At 47.4% G+C, this 17,779-nt stretch overlaps 1 protein-coding gene across 3 annotated transcripts in view; it reads right to left on the bottom strand.

The window, feature by feature from the left end:
• The window catches only part of NHERF2 (NHERF family PDZ scaffold protein 2), a 90,208-nt gene that overhangs the window by 14,343 nt on the left and 58,086 nt on the right, over nt 1-17,779 (bottom strand). For all 3 annotated transcript variants that reach the window (XM_084819026.1, XM_084819028.1, XM_084819027.1), the window contains exons 3-4: nt 15,881-16,063; nt 5,315-5,468 (exon numbers count right to left, since the gene is read on the bottom strand). In XM_084819026.1, coding sequence (XP_084675152.1) covers nt 5,315-5,468; nt 15,881-16,063 — 337 coding nt within the window. The remainder of the gene's footprint in view (nt 1-5,314; nt 5,469-15,880; nt 16,064-17,779) is intronic.

Raw genomic sequence — 17,779 nt, 5'->3', positions numbered from 1 at the left:
GTAACACTGTAACACCTGATTAGCTGACAAATGGATTGTGCCATAAGCTCCATGTTCCAAAATGAACTCTTGGTGCATATCAATCCAATGGTGCGCAAGCTCCATGTGTCAGCAATCCAGGTGTTCTGAAGGTCCTTTCACACATTACATGCCAACAGATGTGCATTAAGGAACTGCAGCCAATCGGAACTCCTTAACTAGGGAAGGACAGATGTTTGTTTTCACTGAGATGGCAGGATTTTCTGTCTTACACTTGTTTCATCCCATTTCCACATAAGTTTATAATGTGTGTGTTTTTTTAAAAAAAATCTCCATGGAAATTCACACTTTTTTGCACATTTTCCCCAAATATAAGAGCCTCGTGTGGCACAGAGTGGTAGGCGGCAGTATTGCAACTAAAACTCTCCCCATGACCTGAGTTCGATCCCAGCAGAAGCCGGGTCTCAGGTAGCCGGCTCAGGTCGACTCAGCCTTCCATCCTTCCGAGGTCAGTAAAATGAGTACCCAGCTTGCTGGGGGAAAGGTAGTCACAACTGCGGTAGGCAACGGCAAACCACCCCACTATAATCTCCCATGAAAATGCCAGCGCAAGCAGCGTCCCTCTAGGGGTCAGTAATGACCCGGTGCCTGCACAGGAGAAACCTTTCCTTTCCGTCCCCCAAATATATCCATTTCTGTGCATGGTTTTCAGATACATGCACTTTTCCAAATACTTTTCCATTGATGTAATGCAGTTTTGTGTGCACTTTTCTCTAATGTATGCATTTTGTATGCACTTTCCACTAATATGCACCTTTTGGGTGAACATTTTCCCCAAAAAATTGCATCACCAAGCTCAGATAAGTGTGGATTTTGATACACAAACTGTCTCAGCTCGCATATAGGCTTGGAAGGTGTGAATTTGGTAAGTTCATATAAAAAACTTGACGGAACGAATTTCTCACTGATCCCCACCCCTGATCAGTGTGCCTCTCTGATGCATGTGTTTACAACATTCACATGTTACATTTTTAGATATACGCTTAGAGTAGGGCTAGGCATTACAATAAACACAGAGCTGTATCAGGTCTTACTCTTCTGTAACATGTAGTAAACCTTACCCAGTGTCCTGCATTCTATGACCACACACCACTCTTTCTGGCAATCAGTTCTGGCACAGCACGGTAACACAGATGTCCTAACTGTGACCAGCAGCTGGTTACAACCACAAATTACAAACTGTGGTTGTGTTAGTTTGGTTGGGAGTGATTGTTGGATGAGTGGAGTGTATGTGTTGAATGGCTGATTGTATATTTGAATGGTGGGTGGGTGTTGAGAGTGTGTGGGTATTTTTACAGTGGTAAGGACGTGCCTAGGAAACTCTGATACAGGGACCCATGGAGGGGGCACCACTATTCCAGTGACTTGGGGCAGGAGGAGATACGGGAGGAGGAGGGGGTTGGGACATCATAGTAGAATGGGTCACAGGCGTGTATACACTGTTCCCCTTCTACCCCCATCCTCTAGCTCTCATGTACCTGGTAGCTCTTCCACTGTGCCCTCCAGTCTTGTGATGCTGCTATTTAATGCCAGATCGGTCTGCAATAAGACCACACTCATTCATGATTTAATCATGGATGAGAGGGCCAACCTGGCGCGTATTACTGAGACTTGGGTGGGTGAGCTGGGTGGAGTCAACTTGACTCAGCTCTGCCCACCTGAGTACTTAGTCCAGCACCAACACAGGTTGGAGGGCCACGGGGGGAGAGTTGCCGTGGTTCACAGAACCTCCATCTCTATCACCAGGAGACCACTCCACCTTGGAGCAGGCCTTGAGGGGTTGCACCTAGTGTTGGGCCATAGAGACAGATTGGGGATGCTGCTGGTGTACCGCCCACCCTGCTGCCCAGCATCCTCCCTGACTGAGCTGGCGGAGGCAGTCGCAAGTGTGGTGCTGGAGGAACCCAGGATGGTGGTTCTGGGTGACTTCAACTTCCATGCTGAGGCTGTCTCCAGAGTTCCAGCTCAGGACTTCATGGCCTCCATGACAACCATGGGGCTGTCTCAGTATGTCATTGGCCCAACACATGAAGCAGGGCACACCCTTGATTTGGTTTTTGCTCCAACTTGTGAGATGGGTAGTCTGAAGATTGGGGGGCTCCAAGTAACCCCATTGTCATGGTCAGACCATTTCCTGGTGAGATTTGAACTTACGGCGTTACTCTCCTCCCGCGGGGATAGGGGACCTATTTGGATAGTCTGCCCCAGGAGACTGATGGAATCCAATGGATTTCTGAATGCTCTTGGGGATTTTCCAGTGCAGAGAGCTGGTGATCCAGCTGAGGCCCTAGCCTCACTGTAGAACAGTGAGATGCGGAGGGCCATTGACTTGATTGCACCTGAGTGCCCTCTCCAGCACTGTGGGGCCTGTTCTGCTCCCTGGTATACTGGGGAGCTGCGGTCAATGAAACAGGCTGGGCTAGAGCGCAAATGGCACAAGACTCGAAGTGAAGATGACCGAGCATGCTCTAGAGTGCATAATCGTTCCTACTGTGTTGCAGTACGGGCAGCAAAGAAGGTTTATTTTGCTGCCTCCATTGCATCCTCAAGTAGCCGTTCAGCGGAGCTCTTCCGGGTGGTCCGGCGGTTGTTAACATCTTCTCCAGTAAATGGGGCCCTGGCTCCATTGAGGACCCGCTGTGAGCTTTTTGCATCACACTTTGAGGACAAAATTGCTTGTCTCTGCAGCAAACTTGATGCTATTGTTAGTGCAGTACCAGTCGAGGTGTCTGATGCCACCATCTGCCCGATTTTGTGGGATCAGTTTCAGTTGTTACAGCCTGATGATGTGGACAAGATGCTTGCAATAATGCGACCAACCACGTGCCCTCTTGAACCCTGTCCCTCCTGGCTAATAAAAGCTAGCTGAGGGGGTATGACTGGGTGGGTCCAGGATGCTTCCCTATGGGAAGGGGTGGTCCCTTCTGTCCTTAAGGAGGCAGTAGTGAGGCTACTCCTGAAGAAGCCCACTCTGGACCCAACGTTATTAGACAACTACCACCCAGTCGCAAATACCCCCTTTTCTAGGGAAGGTTCTTAAGAAGGTCATGGCGGACCAACTGCAGGCACTCTTGGAGGATACTGATTATCTAGACCCATTTCAATCTGGGTTTTGTCCTGGTTACGGGACTGAATCAGCCTTGGTCGCCCTGATGGATGACTTTTATCGAGAGAGGGACAGGGGGAGTGCAACCCTGTTAATTTTGCTCGATCTCTCATTGGCTTTTGATACCATCAACCATGGTATCTTCCTGGATCGACTCTGTGGGATGGGTATTGGAGGCACTGTGTTACAGTGGTTCCGGTCCTTCCTACGGTGCCGATTTTAGAGAGTAGCATTGGGTGACTATTCCTTGGCCCCTTGGCAATTGAGCTAGGGGGTGCCGCAGGGTACCATTTTGTCCACAATGTTGTTTAAAATCTATATGAAGCCGCTGACAGCAGTCATTAGGGGATTTGGAGCTAGATGCCATCAGTATGCTGATGACATGCTGCTCTTTCTCCCTGTGACATCTGAATCAGGAGAGGCTGTGCAAGTCCTGAATCAGTGCATAGACTCAGTAATGGGCTGGATGAGGGCCAATAAACTGAAGCTGAATCCTGGCAAGACGGAAGCCCGGTGGGTGAGTGGTCCCCAGGTCCGGGAGATAGGCTCTTTGCCTATTCTGAACGGGGTTGCACTCCCTCCGAAAGATCAGGTCTGTAGTCTGGGGGTACTCCTAGATCCATCATTGTCGCTGGAGGCCCAAGTGGCTGCTGCAACTCAGAGTGCCTTTTACTAGCTTCGGCTCGTTCGCCAGCTATGGCCTCTCCTGGACAGGGATAGGTTGACCACAGTGGTACAGGCATTAGTAACCTCAAGACTGGATTACTACAATGTGCTCTATGTGGGGCTGCCCTTAAGGCTGGTCCAGAAGCTGGATATAGTGCAGAATGCAGCAGCTCGGCTGTTGTCGGGATCTGCCCCTTTTCAGCATGCAACTCCTCTGCTGAGGGAACTGCACTGGCTGCCTATTCGCTACCAGGCCAGGTTTAAGGTATTATTACTAGTGTACAAAGCCCTAAACAACTTGGGACCAGGATAGCTGAGAGAGCGCCTCCTTCTTTACCAACCTGCCCTGTCACTGAGGTCATCAGAGGGCATGTTCCTGCTGGTTCCACATGTACCTATGGCCTGGTTGGAGTCCACCAGGAAAAGAGCCTTCAATGTGGTGGCCCCCTTCCTGTGGGGGTTGGACTCGATGGTCTTGTAGGCCCCTTCAAACCCTACTATTCCACTATTCTATGAATTCCCTGCCTTTAGAGGTCAGGCAGGCGCCAACATTGTGTTCCTTCCAGTGCCTCCTGAAGACATTGTTATTCCAAGAGGCCTTCCTTGCATGACCAGCCGCGGTTTGTTAAGTTCCACTTCATTGGGGTTTGTCTTTTAAAAAATGTTTTAACTCCTTTAGCCTGCTGTTTTATTCTTTTACCATGTTGTTCACTGCTCCGAAATCTTCTGATGTGAAGCGGTATATAAATATTGGAAATAAATAAATAATGATGGAAATGCAATCATATCCCAATGGCCCAATGCTGAGTCCTAGTATTAAAATAGGTTATGGAGCTGAGGCTGGCTGGGGATGATGGGAGCTGTAGTCCAAACATACCTGGAAGGGCACCATGTTGGGGGACGCTGCTACAGATTTATTCATTTAAGAAGACTCATGCTGGATCAGACCAAGGGTCCATCTAGTCCAGCATTCTGTTCACACAGTGGCCAACCAGCTGCCCATAGGAAACCCACAAGCAAGACATGAGTGCAACAGCACCCTCCCGCCCACGTTCCCTAGCAACCAGTGTACATAGACATACTGCCTCTGATACTGGAGGTAGCACATAGCCATCAGGACTAGTAGCCACTGATAGCCTTCTCCTCCAGGAATTTGTCCAAATCCCTTTTAAAGCCGTCCAAATTGGTGGCCATTTGTTTAGTTGGTCATTTGTTACATTTATATCCCACTGTTCCTCCAAGGAGCTCAAGGCACCATATAAGATCCTCCTTCTCCTCCAGTTTATCCTCATAACAACCCTGTGTGGTAGGGTAGGCTGAGAGTCAGCGAGTGGCCCAAACTCACCCAGCGAGCTTCATAAGTGAATGGGGATTAGAACCCGAGTCCCAGTTCAACACTCTAACCATTACACCACATTGGCTCTCCATTTCACAGTCACGTACAAAGGAAACTTGTATGATCTCTTCCCTCCTCAAAGTTGATTCTCGGGAGGAATGCCTCACCTCTGATGTGCTCCTCTGCAGGGGTTATGCCAAGCTTCTTGAAGCATTCGTCTGTTTCGGGGTCCACCACCAGCAGCTTGGCTTCATTTTCCTTGGACTTAATGTGTGATACAACCTCGGAATGCTTCATGCCTTCCACATTGATCCCATTGACCTGCAGATGAGACAACCAGGGGTGGGGGAGGTGGGAGAAGAATTTGAGCACCAGAGCAGCAGGGAGGGTCACGCTGATGCACCAAATCTCACAGGCACCCAAGCTGGTGCAACTGAACCAGTGAAGATGCAAGTCCACCATGGGAGGTCTTTCATGAGTCAGACTCAAACTGGTTTGACAATCATTTCCTCTCCCCAGGGAACTGTAATTTTATGGGTGGGGGGTCACCCAACTAAAATTCCAAGAATTCTTCAAGGAAAGCAACAGGCATTACATTGGTATAAAATCTATAGAAGTCTGCAATGGAGATACACCTATCATGTATCTCCTATTATTCTTCTCCACTTCTTGCTCACAGGTTTGAGGCCAGAGCTCCATTCATACCTGTCCAGGTACGAAAATATTTGGAGAACTTTGACTTCTCCACACTGAAAAACCATGTCACTGTGACAACTCTGGGGGCATATCCACACAAGTTAAACAGGTTTCACAGTCCCTCCTTCTCCCCCAGGGACCCTGGGAATGGCAATTCTGTGACAAGAGCATGCTACGGATCTGTAATGGAGTTTTCTCTCTGCCCCACCAAACGACAGTTCCCAGGATTCTTTTGTGGGGGAATTGTGACAGGTAAATGAGCATAAAATATTTTGCCCATTTCATTTATAGCGCAAATGGGTTTGCAGCACAAATGAGGCCTCAGAGAAGGAAAACAAACCTGCATTGGGCCATTCTAATATGCTCGCCCACAATATACTGGGGGGTAACATACCCTGCTACATGGCTGTAAAGATTACATCAACATGCTGGATTTTAAGATTTTAGAACCAAAAACAGAGACATATTCCCAACTGTAGCTTTTGTTGCAAACCTAGGGATGTACGAAAGTTCCACCACGGATCTTGGGGAGGCCAAATGCCAGCGCATTCGGCCCCCCGAAATCGGTGGCGGAATGGCCCGCCACCCCTGCCACCCCCCCCGGGACAGGACATACCTTGGGCGGATCTTCCTGGCGGCGGCGGCTCCGGCGGCAGTTTGGCGGCGGAGGCTGCGGCGGCCAGTCTTCCGACCGGCTGCCACCACCGCCATTTCCAGGTTAAAAAAAAAAAAAGATTTACGTAGCCTATCACGGCTAGATTTTAAAAAAACACCGTGATAGGCTACGTAAATGTTTACGTAGCCTATCATGGCTGACTTAAAAAAAAAAAAAAAAACGCGCGTATGCAAATGGCGGCGGCCATGGCCGCCGCCATTTGCGTTCCTTATTTTGGCACGTCTTAGTCTACGTAAACATTTACATAGACTAAGACGGCGAAAATAAGGGGAACACAAATAGCGTACACGCTACGCTATTTGCGTTCCCCTTATTTTCACCTTCTTAGTCTACGTAAATGTTTACGTAGACTAAGACGTGCCAAAATAAGGAACGCAAATGGCGGCAGCCATGGCCGCCGCCATTTGCATACGTGCGTGTTTTTTTTTAAATCAGCCGTGATAGGCTACGTAAACATTTACGTAGCCTATCACGGCTGACTGCAGGGACGCAAACGGCGGCAGCTATGGCCGCCGCCATTTGTGTCCCTGCTAGCCAGCGGCCGGATGTCCGGCTGCTGGCGGAGTCGGCCGGCGGCTCCGCAGAATCGCTGCGGAGCACAGCCAGCTGGCCAGGATTCCGGGGGGAGGGACGGAACGCCTCCCCCCCCCATCAGCATAATCCCCGAAAGGTAAGTGATTTTCGTACATCCCTATGCAAACCCCTCCCCACAAAAAAAACCCACGTGTGTGTGTGTGTGTGTGTGTGTGTATAACAAGAGCTAAAATGTCTCTCAGAACAAAAGAACCAACAGATACAGGGAATAGCTCTGTTGTGATTAGGCTATTTTAAATGAGGACAAAAGGAGAATTCACTCGACTGGGCTCGCAGCTTTGGCAAACAATTGCTGCCTTTTTGTCAGCCAGAAAGAGAAGGAGATCACTTTGCTCATGTACAGGCGCCATTTATCACCTGACAGTGGTAAGCAATTAATCAGTTCATCATGTACGCTGCTTTTTTTAAAAAATTGGCAATTTGGAGGGAAAACATGAACCACTGAGGACCAAAGTACACATGAAATTAGTCCCATGACTAAACAAGCGTGCTTAACCTGGCCATTTTTTTTTGGAGAAAAACTGGCTGTGGGGCTCCAATCAAGGCCCCATCTACACAAGCCATTACTCCAGGCCACTGCAATTCGAGGTCCTTTGGGATATATGACACAGTCTCCGCTTCGCAGCCTAACTATGGTTTTCACCCGGAAAATACGGATTTCCAAAGACATGTTTTGCTGCAATGTTTTTGGCTTGCTGCAGGTTTCCCGCAGTTGCGAGCTGTCTGTCCCTTCCCCAAACTGACTTCGTATTTTGTGGTGGGCGTGTGGTAGGTGTGCCCAGTGCTTGTGTCACTCTGTGACGCCCCTTCACTCCTCCCCGTTCCTCCAGGGCTGCACAGCTACAGAGGCACAGGGAAGCGTGCTCATTTCTTCAACCACACTTTTTCACACCTTCGCAGCTTCGTATCTTCGCAATGGCTGCTTTGGAGTCAGTGGCCAAGGGCTGGGGGGGTCTCGGGGGAGCAGAAGGTCCAGGACCAACTTTGCTCCAACCACCATTTTGGAACAGTACCTCTCAAGGGCACATGCCTTGGCGAACCATTGCGAGAGTCCTGGGCTGGAGAACTGCCGAACGAGGAACGGACAGACACACAAGAACCCCTAAAATACAAAACTGCCCCTGAGCCCCAAAGTGTCGCACCCCCACCATCATGTGCCTGCACAGCTGCGCATTTAAATATAATGGTAAAAAAAAGGGCGGCGCAACCTTTTTGCCGCAGGTTACTTTGCTTCAATGACTATGTGCCATGGCACAGCGGATTTTCCCACTGGAGATGTCCACAGTAAAATGTGCATGTACCGCAGCAGAAGCTAATTTGCAGCTGCAATGCTGCACAGTTACAACGGAGTGAAGGTTGAAAGCGGTGCCGTGTAGATGGCCCCCAATAATCTGATCTGGACTGTGACCCTGTGCAGGTATTCTGCTGCAAATTGCCTGCTACCTGGCTGCTGTTTGCCCCCCAAAGATGCTGTTTACTGCAAACATCTTAAACTAACATAAAACCATGCTCTCATATTCTAGCTTGTTTTGAGCCTGCTAACTGTAGTTTCTTGGTTCACATGTAGCAGGCTGAAGGTTTCCTGGCTTACGGCACACTGAGGAAGGGGGAGGGGCAACACAGGCAGAGTACGGGACCCCATGCGCCTCATGGTAATCTTGGTTTATTAAGCCCAAAGATGTGCATCCAAAGAGAGCCATCCACATTAATACAATTTAAACCGAGCAACTGGAATGCATATGATTTCAGTCAAATCCAAAACCAAAGTCGTAATAAACTTTTTTCAGGTGACCATCCCGAGGAAGCACACAGGTTCCCAGGCATGCTAAAATTAGTATGTGGGCAAGTCCTAACGTATTTAAAAATATTCAAATAAAAATAAATTTGCAAGCAAACTTCTGAATGTGTTTCACCATAAAGCTGTTAAACCAAAGTGTGCTTTATTTTTTCCTAATCAGATATTTCAGTACAAATACTGTGGGCTGTTGGAAAAGCAGCTGAGATATGTTTATACCACATAAAGTTAACATGGCATACCTTTTTGTGTGTGTGTGTTTGTTTTACTAAATATAAGTCAAATAAAAGTGTTAAATTGGATCTCAATTGATTTGGGTCAGTGATTTTTTTTTCAGAACCTTTTGGGATTTTCTGGAGACAAGCAAGGGTCTCCTTCCTCAGCATTGGCTCACTTATCTTCAGCATGGGGAAAATGCAGCCAATCTGTCAGCAAGGCCTGTTGTTGTTCAGTCGTTCAGTCATGTCCGACTCTTCGTGACCCCACGGACCACAGCACGCCAGGCCTTCCTGTCCTGCGCTCTCTCCCGGAGCGTGCTCAAGTCCATATTCATTGCATCGGTGATGCTATCTAGCATCTCGTCCTCTGCCATCCCCTTCTCTTTTGCCTTCCATCTTTCCCAGCATCAGGGTCTTTTCCAGTGACTTTTCTCTTCACATTGTTGTTGTTGTGCAGTCGTGTCCGACTCTTCGTGACCCCACGGACCACAGCACGCCAGGCCTTCCTGTCCTGCGCTCTCTCCCGGAGCATGCTCAAGTCCATATTCATTGCATCGGTGATGCTATCTAGCATCTCATCCTCTGCCATCCCCTTCTCCTTTTGCCTTCCATCTTTCCCAGCATCAGGGTCTTTTCCAGTGACTTTTCTCTTCGCATTGTTGTTGCTGTGCAGTCGTGTCCGACTCTTTGTGACCCCACGGACCACAGCACGCCAGGCCTTCCTGTCCTGCGCTCTCTCCTGGAGCATGCTCAACTCCATATTCATTGCATCGGTGATGCTATCTAGCCATCTCATCCTCTGCCGTCCCCTTCTCCTTTTGCCTTCAGTCTTTCCCAGCATCAGGGTCTTTTCCAGAGAGTTTTCTCTTCGCATGTGCCAAAAGACAAATGTTGCCAACAGAACTGGGGAAAGTGCTGAAAGCGCTCTCAAAATAATGAGAGACTTGCAGCACCTTCCCTATGAGGAAAGGTTAAAACATGGGGCTTTTTAGTTTAGCACCGCCTTCCCCAACCTGGCAGCATTTCACATGCTGGCTGGGAATGATGGGAGTTGCAGTCCAACACATCTGGAGGGCACCAGGTTGAGGAAGGTTGCTTTAGAAAAAAGACAATTTAGTGGGGATGAGGCGGAAACAAGGCAGAGGTTTATAAAATTACGCATGGTGTGGAGAACATAGACAGAGAGAACATTTTCTTCCTTTCCTAGACTTCAGGAAATTTTCACTTCCGTGAAATTGACGGGCAATAGATTCTGGACAGACAAAAGAAAGGATTTCTTTCAGACAATGCATCATTAATTTCTAGAATCTGCTGCCACAAGATGCAGCGATGGCCACTTGGCAGAGATGATTTTGTGAAAGAAATAGATCTGGGGGGGGCGTGTTCAAACCCTGCACGGGTGGGTTCAGTCTAGAAAACAGTACAGTTCTGAAGCTGGGTTAATTTAGTTAACAGCATCAGAGGGTACCATCCAGTGGTGTCATTCCGCAAACTTAAATAGCACTAGTGGCGCTCCGCCAAATCTTTCTGTTGTGCAACCAGGTGCGCAATGGATTGAACCACATAATGCACCATGGGTTGCACAACATTATGCACAAGCATGATGCACAACCAGTTACACATCAGATTGTGCAACTCGTTGCGCAAGCATAATGCCCAATGGGCTGCACAAGTGTAATGCACAAGCAGTTGCACAAATATAACTTTAGCTGGAGTCTCCTGTTGCGAATAGTTCAGAATGTAGTTTCCGCTAGCGCAACATCATTTGCACCTGCGGAATGACACAATTGGATATTGCCCAGAATATTTTGGTGATCACGGAATATGAGAACACCGTAGTATAACAACAGCCGCGTAAATAACTCATATATTCAAAGTAGGATTAACACGACAACTCCCCATTTCTCCTAAGCCTTTCATCTCTTCCCCGCTCTCTCTCCAAACGGTCCACCCTAATGCACATAACTCCCCCACCCCACAGCACACTCTCCTGTCTCCCTGGCAACCAGCCACACTCACTCCCATCCCACCTCTCCCAACTGGCCACTCCCACAAAAGGTTCACTACACATTTAAAAGAGGATCAGCTAAATGCATGGAGGATGGATTTATCTGTGTCTATCAGTCATGGTGGCTACATGGATCCTCCGATTTAGATGCAGTGTACCTCTGTAAACCATTTTCTGGGAAGGGCCATTACTTGTGGGCTTCTAGAAGCATCTGGATGGCAACTGGTCTGATTCAGGCAGGCTCCTCTAATTCTCTTATGTCTTTTAAACCCAGTTCTGGCACAACTGTATATAAAGGAGGACTGGACTATAGTTATTGGGAATGGATATGCTTTTTTGTTGTTCTTTTTGTTGGTGTCGATGTTTGTTGTTTCCTTCTGCTTTTTTTTTTTTTTTTTGGCTTTGTTATAATTGCAAATAAAATGTATAAAAAAACAACAACAGAGGACCAGACCAAAAGTTCAATTGCCCACTCTTTTGGAAAAATTATTTGGGGAAAAGTAGCAAATATTTTTGTATGGTTTCAGAGGGACACTTATTGTGGTGGTCCTCCAACTCCCTCTTTTAAAAAAACCTGTTAAAATAAATGTATTTCTGCTAATCTCTGTGGTGGCAGTGGTAGCAATGAAGTTTTCTTGAAAGAGGACACTGTTCCCACATGCAAACCCAGAAAGCTCTTGCAATGACAAGAGCACCTCTCCTCTTAAAATTAACATAACAGCCACCTGCAAATTTGAGAGGCCATTTTGTTTCAGCCCTAGTACAAAGTGGTGTGTGTACATACACATATGCGCTAAACCCTCCTCCTGCCTGCAGCTCTTCCCCAAACCGCTGGCTGTCTGCTTATCTCCTCAACCAGACTCGTTATTCTGGAAATGAATTTGGGGGCCAGGGGTGACAAAAGCTATAGGGAGGTAAGCAGCAAGTGTGGGTCAGGCTCAGTGCCCTTCACCCACATATGGGCTAGGCTGCCTTTGTAGCAACATCGGGCTCATTCTTCAACATAATATCATATAATGCTGCCTTTGCAGTAGGGGGTGGGGAGTAGAAGGGTAAGGTGAAGGTAAAGGCGTCCCCAGCCAGTCGTGTCCGACTCTAGGGTGCGGTGCTCATCCCCGTTTCTAAGCCGAAGAGCCAGCGCTGTCCGAAGACGCTTCCGTGGCCATGTGGCCGGCATGACTGAACACCAAGGTGCGCGGAACGCTGTCACCTTTCCCGCCGAGGCGGTACCTATTTATCTACTTGCAATTTCTTGCTTTCGAACTGCTAGGTTGGCAGGAGCTGGGACTGAAGACGGGAGCTCACTCCGTCACGCGGCACGCGGGTCTCGAACTGCTGTCCTGCCGACCTTCCGGTCTGCAGTTCAGCATCTTAACCACTAAGCCACTGTGGCCCAGTAGAAGGGTAGAAGAAATTAAACAGAAATGTAACAGGTTAAGTACCACCACTGCCTCAGTCTCTATGCTAGGGCAAAACTGCATCTGTTGAATGTCTGTCATCATCGCCAATTAGGAGGAGCCTTCCATGTGATGTGAATGTGGCCCAGGGAACTATTTGTGCAGGTCGAGGACATCTACCATGGAAGGAGGTCCCTTCGGCCTCTCACAAAGAAAGCTTGGTGACCAAAGCAAAGCAGCAAGTGCTTCAGGGTGGGAACACAAAACACTTGGCTCTTTTCATGGCCTCCATTTCCTAGCAACAGCCCAGATGGCTTCTCTCGCCAGGGACAGGTTCTGAGACTCCCCCCGTTCAGGCTAAGCTACCTCTAGTTGTCAGTGGGAAGGTAATGCTGGAATGAAGCCAAGAGCCAAGGAGAGCCCTTGAGAGCCTCACAAGAGCTTCTGGTACTTTCATAGGCCTGGAAACGAGCAGTGGCATTTCTCCATTCACACGTATTGCTGCTTGTTGCTCGCACCTGTTTAAACAGACGCCTGGCAGTGTTTCGCAGAGCCAGGGTTGAAGGTGGTGTGTGGAGACAGAGATGGAAAGAGAGCAGAAACAAGGCAGGAGTAAAATAAAACAATTCCATTTTTCCTGAGAGGCAAAGCCCCACTGACAAAACTCCACCAAACAGAGGAGCTGTTGAACATCAAACATTCATGTGAGCCCCAAGGAGCAGGGCGTCTGGATCAGGTTTCTAAATTCCACAAGTCACCTCTTCCCTCTTTGTGTGCTCCAGGAAATGTGCCAGGGCTTGCTAAATTAATAATAAAAGGCCTATCAGTGACATATTGAGAGATGAGAGAGAAATCTCTCTTCCTCCCCTGCCCATCCCCATCTCCTACATGGCCTCTCTCTCTCTCTCTCTCTCTCTCTCCAGCACACACAGGCGTGCGCACACACACACACACACACAGACGCATTACAAGCATTAAAGATTCAGGTGTCGGGAGAAAAAGAAACACACACACACAGCAAATTCTGGAATGGTGTCACTGCACAACAGGTGTTGCCACAGAGAGAGCAGGTAGAGGTAACAGCAGAAGCTCTATTGTTCAGCCTTTTCTCTCTGAAACAGTGACAAGGGCACCGGGAGTTTCACATTTTACATTCTCTCAACTTGGTACAGGTTGTATATAAGCCTAAAGTAAGAAGAGAGTCTAACTTACGAGTCACACAACTCAACTTGGCTTTTCAGAGGCTGGCCTGCACTGCCATCACTGTTCTGGCAAAAATCCAACTAGCTAAAAATACCAAGGCCAAATTGTGCAGCCAAGTCACCTCGGTCGGCAGATTTTGGATGCTCTTAAAGGAGAGCACTTTATTTTCTTATCTATCTGATCAATGGGCGCCATTTGGATTTTCTACCACCAGGACCAAAACATCTACCCAATGGACCGGTAGAGTTCAGCAGCCGCCAACAAGGCCTTGGCCACTCCAGCTGTGCTTTGTGCTCTTGTGTATGTGAATGGGCGCATACGTATGCAGGCGTGCAGTTGTGATCCACCTGAGTTCTCTGGTGCTGTGCTTTCCAGGAATGCTTACAGCTTGTCCACAGTAAGATTTCCCTTACTGTTTACAAAATCATTTATCCTGTGATGCCTGACAGGGAGTCAAGAGTTCCTGAACTTGCCCAGGACTGCGGAGTCTCTTCTCTTCACCCCTTGAATGCGCAAACAAACCACAGGACAGCTGCTTATTTGTGCAGCCATGCTGTCCATCTCTCATGCATGGTAGTCATGAAGTAGAAATGGCAGGGAATGTAACGACTTCTAGCAAGGCCAGCCAAAGACACAGTCCAGTGACTGAGGTGGAAAGCCAGTGTGGTGTAGTGGTTAGAGTGCTGGACTGGCAAGACCGGGGTTCTAGTCCCCACTTGGCCATGAGGCTCACTGGGTGAGTTTGGGCCAGTCATTAACTCTCAACCTAGCCTACCTCACAGAGTTGTTGTGAAGATAACAGGGAAGATCATGTATGCCACCTGGGCTCCTTGGAGGAAAGGCAGTATATAAATGTAACAAACAAACCAACAAAACCAAGATGGCACTCTGCAGTAAATTATAATAAACGTCATAAAGGACAACTTTGCCATCCATGAATGACACCCAAAATCTACCACCATAGGCAGATGCCTCCCTCTGTCTTATGGCAGAACTCTTCATCAGAGATTCTTCTCTGGACATCCTTGCCTGTGGACATTAGACACGTGGCTACCAGGGGCAATACCTTTTCTGTGCTGGCACTCTGGTTGTGGAACTCCCTCCAAAGGGAGATGTGACTGGTACCTTCCCAATTCTTTTTTGAGGCACCAAGCAAAGTCTGTTCTGTTTCTCTAGCATTTTGGTGACTGATTCTGTTACTTAATTCCAATTGCTTTCTTTATTTGGACATTTTATATCTCACCCATCAGTGTTACTACTCTCACACAAGAAACTATGGTTTGGCTTCTGTTTTGGGTTGTGGAATTCATTTTTTGGTGGCTGAATTATTTAACTGCTGCTTTATTTGTTTCATTTCTATACATTTTGCGTGCTCCTTCTTTCTGTTGCTGTTTTCTATTTTAAAATGTGTCTGCGTGTGTGTGTGTGGGGGGTGAGCTAGTGCGCTCGTGCCCAATCCCCCTCCATTTAGCGCTTACATGGTTTAGGTGCAACCGCATAGTTGTACAGAGGTTCCACACAACCATTTAATATAGCACAATATTATTCAGCAATGCCCTTCCCCCATGGCGAAGATCTTTCTATAATATTTACTCAGAAGTATTTTTCATTCTGCAGAAGTCCTCTCTAATGTTAGTTGAAAGTTTCTTGTTTGCACATTCAGCCCATTTTATTGCCTTCCTACTCAGTGGCTGAGGGATTAGTGCTTAATTGCTCCTTTGTCCGCTCTTGTTCTTGTTTTCAATTACTAGTTTCCTACCATTATTATTTTTCCCTTATTGTCATAGTGAAATTAGTGATTAACCTGAACTGAACAAGAAAGCACTAAAATGGGCTTCCTGCAAACAGGAAGCTTTCAGTGTGAAGGAACAGTGACCCTGAAAAGCCTCAATGTGCTTTGCCTGTCCACAACGGAGAGGCTGTTGTTGCAAGCACATTTTTAGCAACAGCAACAGAAGCCCACAAATCAGGTTGCAAAACATAGACATACAGCACAGAAAACACTGGAACACAACTATGTCTTTGTGTGGGTTCCCCATTCAACGGGAGTGAATCATTCCATAGCAAAGGGCTAGTGTGGAAGCACTCAAACCTAACCATAAATGCCTCTACACCTTGGGGTCCAGCATTTCCAGTCACCCATTACCTCAACGAGTTTGTCCTGTGGTCGGAGTCCTGCCCTGGACGCAGGTGAATCCGGGTCTACTGACCGGATGAACTGCCCAGGCCTGGACTTCTCGCTGTGGAGGTTGAACCCATAGCCAGTGGGGCCTTTCTTGAGATGACAAAGTCGTGGGCACAGCAGCTCCTTGGCTTGTCCATGCAAATCCTGAATTAAAAAAATAAAAAGGTATTGTTGTGTGTCTTTGTTTCTCTCTCTCTCTCTCTCTCTCTCTCTCTCTTTGGCTCTCTTTAAAAAAATAAATAAAAGTAGGTGTAACAATAAGAAATACAAAAAGGAAACAGCCCTGAACAGGAGATACCCACCCATCCCCAAGGCCAAAAAGGGGCCGATTATAAATAGACTCAATTAGAGGAAATGCATTTGATAAAGAGCAATTGTCCAATCCCTTTCTTCTAGAATAAATTTAATGCACTAGCTAAATGAAAAAGGATAAAATTAGATATGCACATTCAGCCCCCTCACATACTTTTAGCATGCCTGAGCAAACAGATCTGAAATTAACCCAACACCCTATATAGAACAGTCTGTGAAGTGAGGGGTGGATACCCCAAGAAACCAGGGCAAGCTGTCTATCATTAGCAAGATGTGTGAACATTTAAATAAAAACATGTTTCTATCCCTCATGGTTTTGTTCTCTATAACCTTTGCCTTCCCTTCCAAGTCTGTCATCACCCCTCTTCCTTGCTGAAAAATTCCCAATTATCTGAACCTAAAAGTGGGGGGGGGGAGTTTTGCAGCCTAAATGGTGCAAAATTAAACTGCCGTTATGCAAATATACCCAATTTACATAATACATTTCAATTCCAGAAATTAGTTTATTTTTCTGCAAAATCATATGGTCCACAGTTTACATGGCAAGGCGCACTTTAGAACACAGAATTTTCCACATTCCATAAAATTAGCATCTTTGGCCTGAGGCTGGTCTCTCTAGAGCCATTTAAAAAAATCCAAACTGTGATTAGGCAAAAAACCAAGGAGGTTTGGAGGTTGGCAATCTGTAGCAGGGACGTACTAGAAAACAATAGCTCTCTGCACCTCACTCTTTTCCCCTTTCAAAACACTGTGGTTTTTCTGTGAGCTAACCGCAGCTACCGCAAGAATACCGCCAGGCCACAAATGAGCCAGGTGACGTGTTTGTGGAGGGTTGTCACCAGGAAGTCATTCCTATCTGAGTAGGGTTAGATTAACTGGGGCAACTCCTCACCGACCTCAGCTTTTGGCCCTCTGAAAAAGGCACGCTCGTACTAATACTTTTCTTTTTTACAGAAAATGTCATCACAAGGATGAAAAAGCACAGAAAGAGTGGCAGACCGCAAGCTCAAGCAAGCAACCTGTGACCAAACAGTGCACCCAGCAGAGTCACCAGAGTAGCGCCAAAGTGCACCTCTGCACAGCAAACTCTCTTGCCTAGCCAGAGCTAAGCTGATGCCCACACAAAGCAAACCCTTGTATCCAAACTGCTTCTACAGAAGAAGTTTTCCCCCAATTCAGCTGAGCTGTTTCTACAACTCGAACACTTGTTCCCAGCTGCTCCTACAAAGCAAACAGGCTTAAGATAGCCACCATTTGCCTCTGAGCAAAGTTTGCTTGCACTTATAAGAAAACAAAAAGCAATTTGAAAGCATGAACTACTGTAGATTAAGGGGAGGAGTGCAAAAGTCCCGGTGCTAAGGAGCCACTGGACCTAACAACCAACACCTGGGAGTTGCTACAGAGATCACAAAGCAGGTTTCTTCTCCTTCCTCAGTCATCGAATATTTCACTGGGTCCTAAATTTTGACACCCCCCCAAAAAAATACAGATTGTACCCCTGATTAAGAATAACAGCTCCTTCCAGAAATGCAGCTTCTAGTGCTCTTC

Source organism: Heloderma suspectum, chromosome 12 (genome assembly GCF_057233095.1).
Source record: "Heloderma suspectum isolate Gila_16-S chromosome 12, 16-S_ref, whole genome shotgun sequence".
Lineage (NCBI taxonomy): Eukaryota > Metazoa > Chordata > Lepidosauria > Squamata > Helodermatidae > Heloderma > Heloderma suspectum.
The sequence above is the reverse complement of the archived record's forward strand: the minus strand, read 5'-3'. Positions and strand labels throughout refer to the sequence as shown.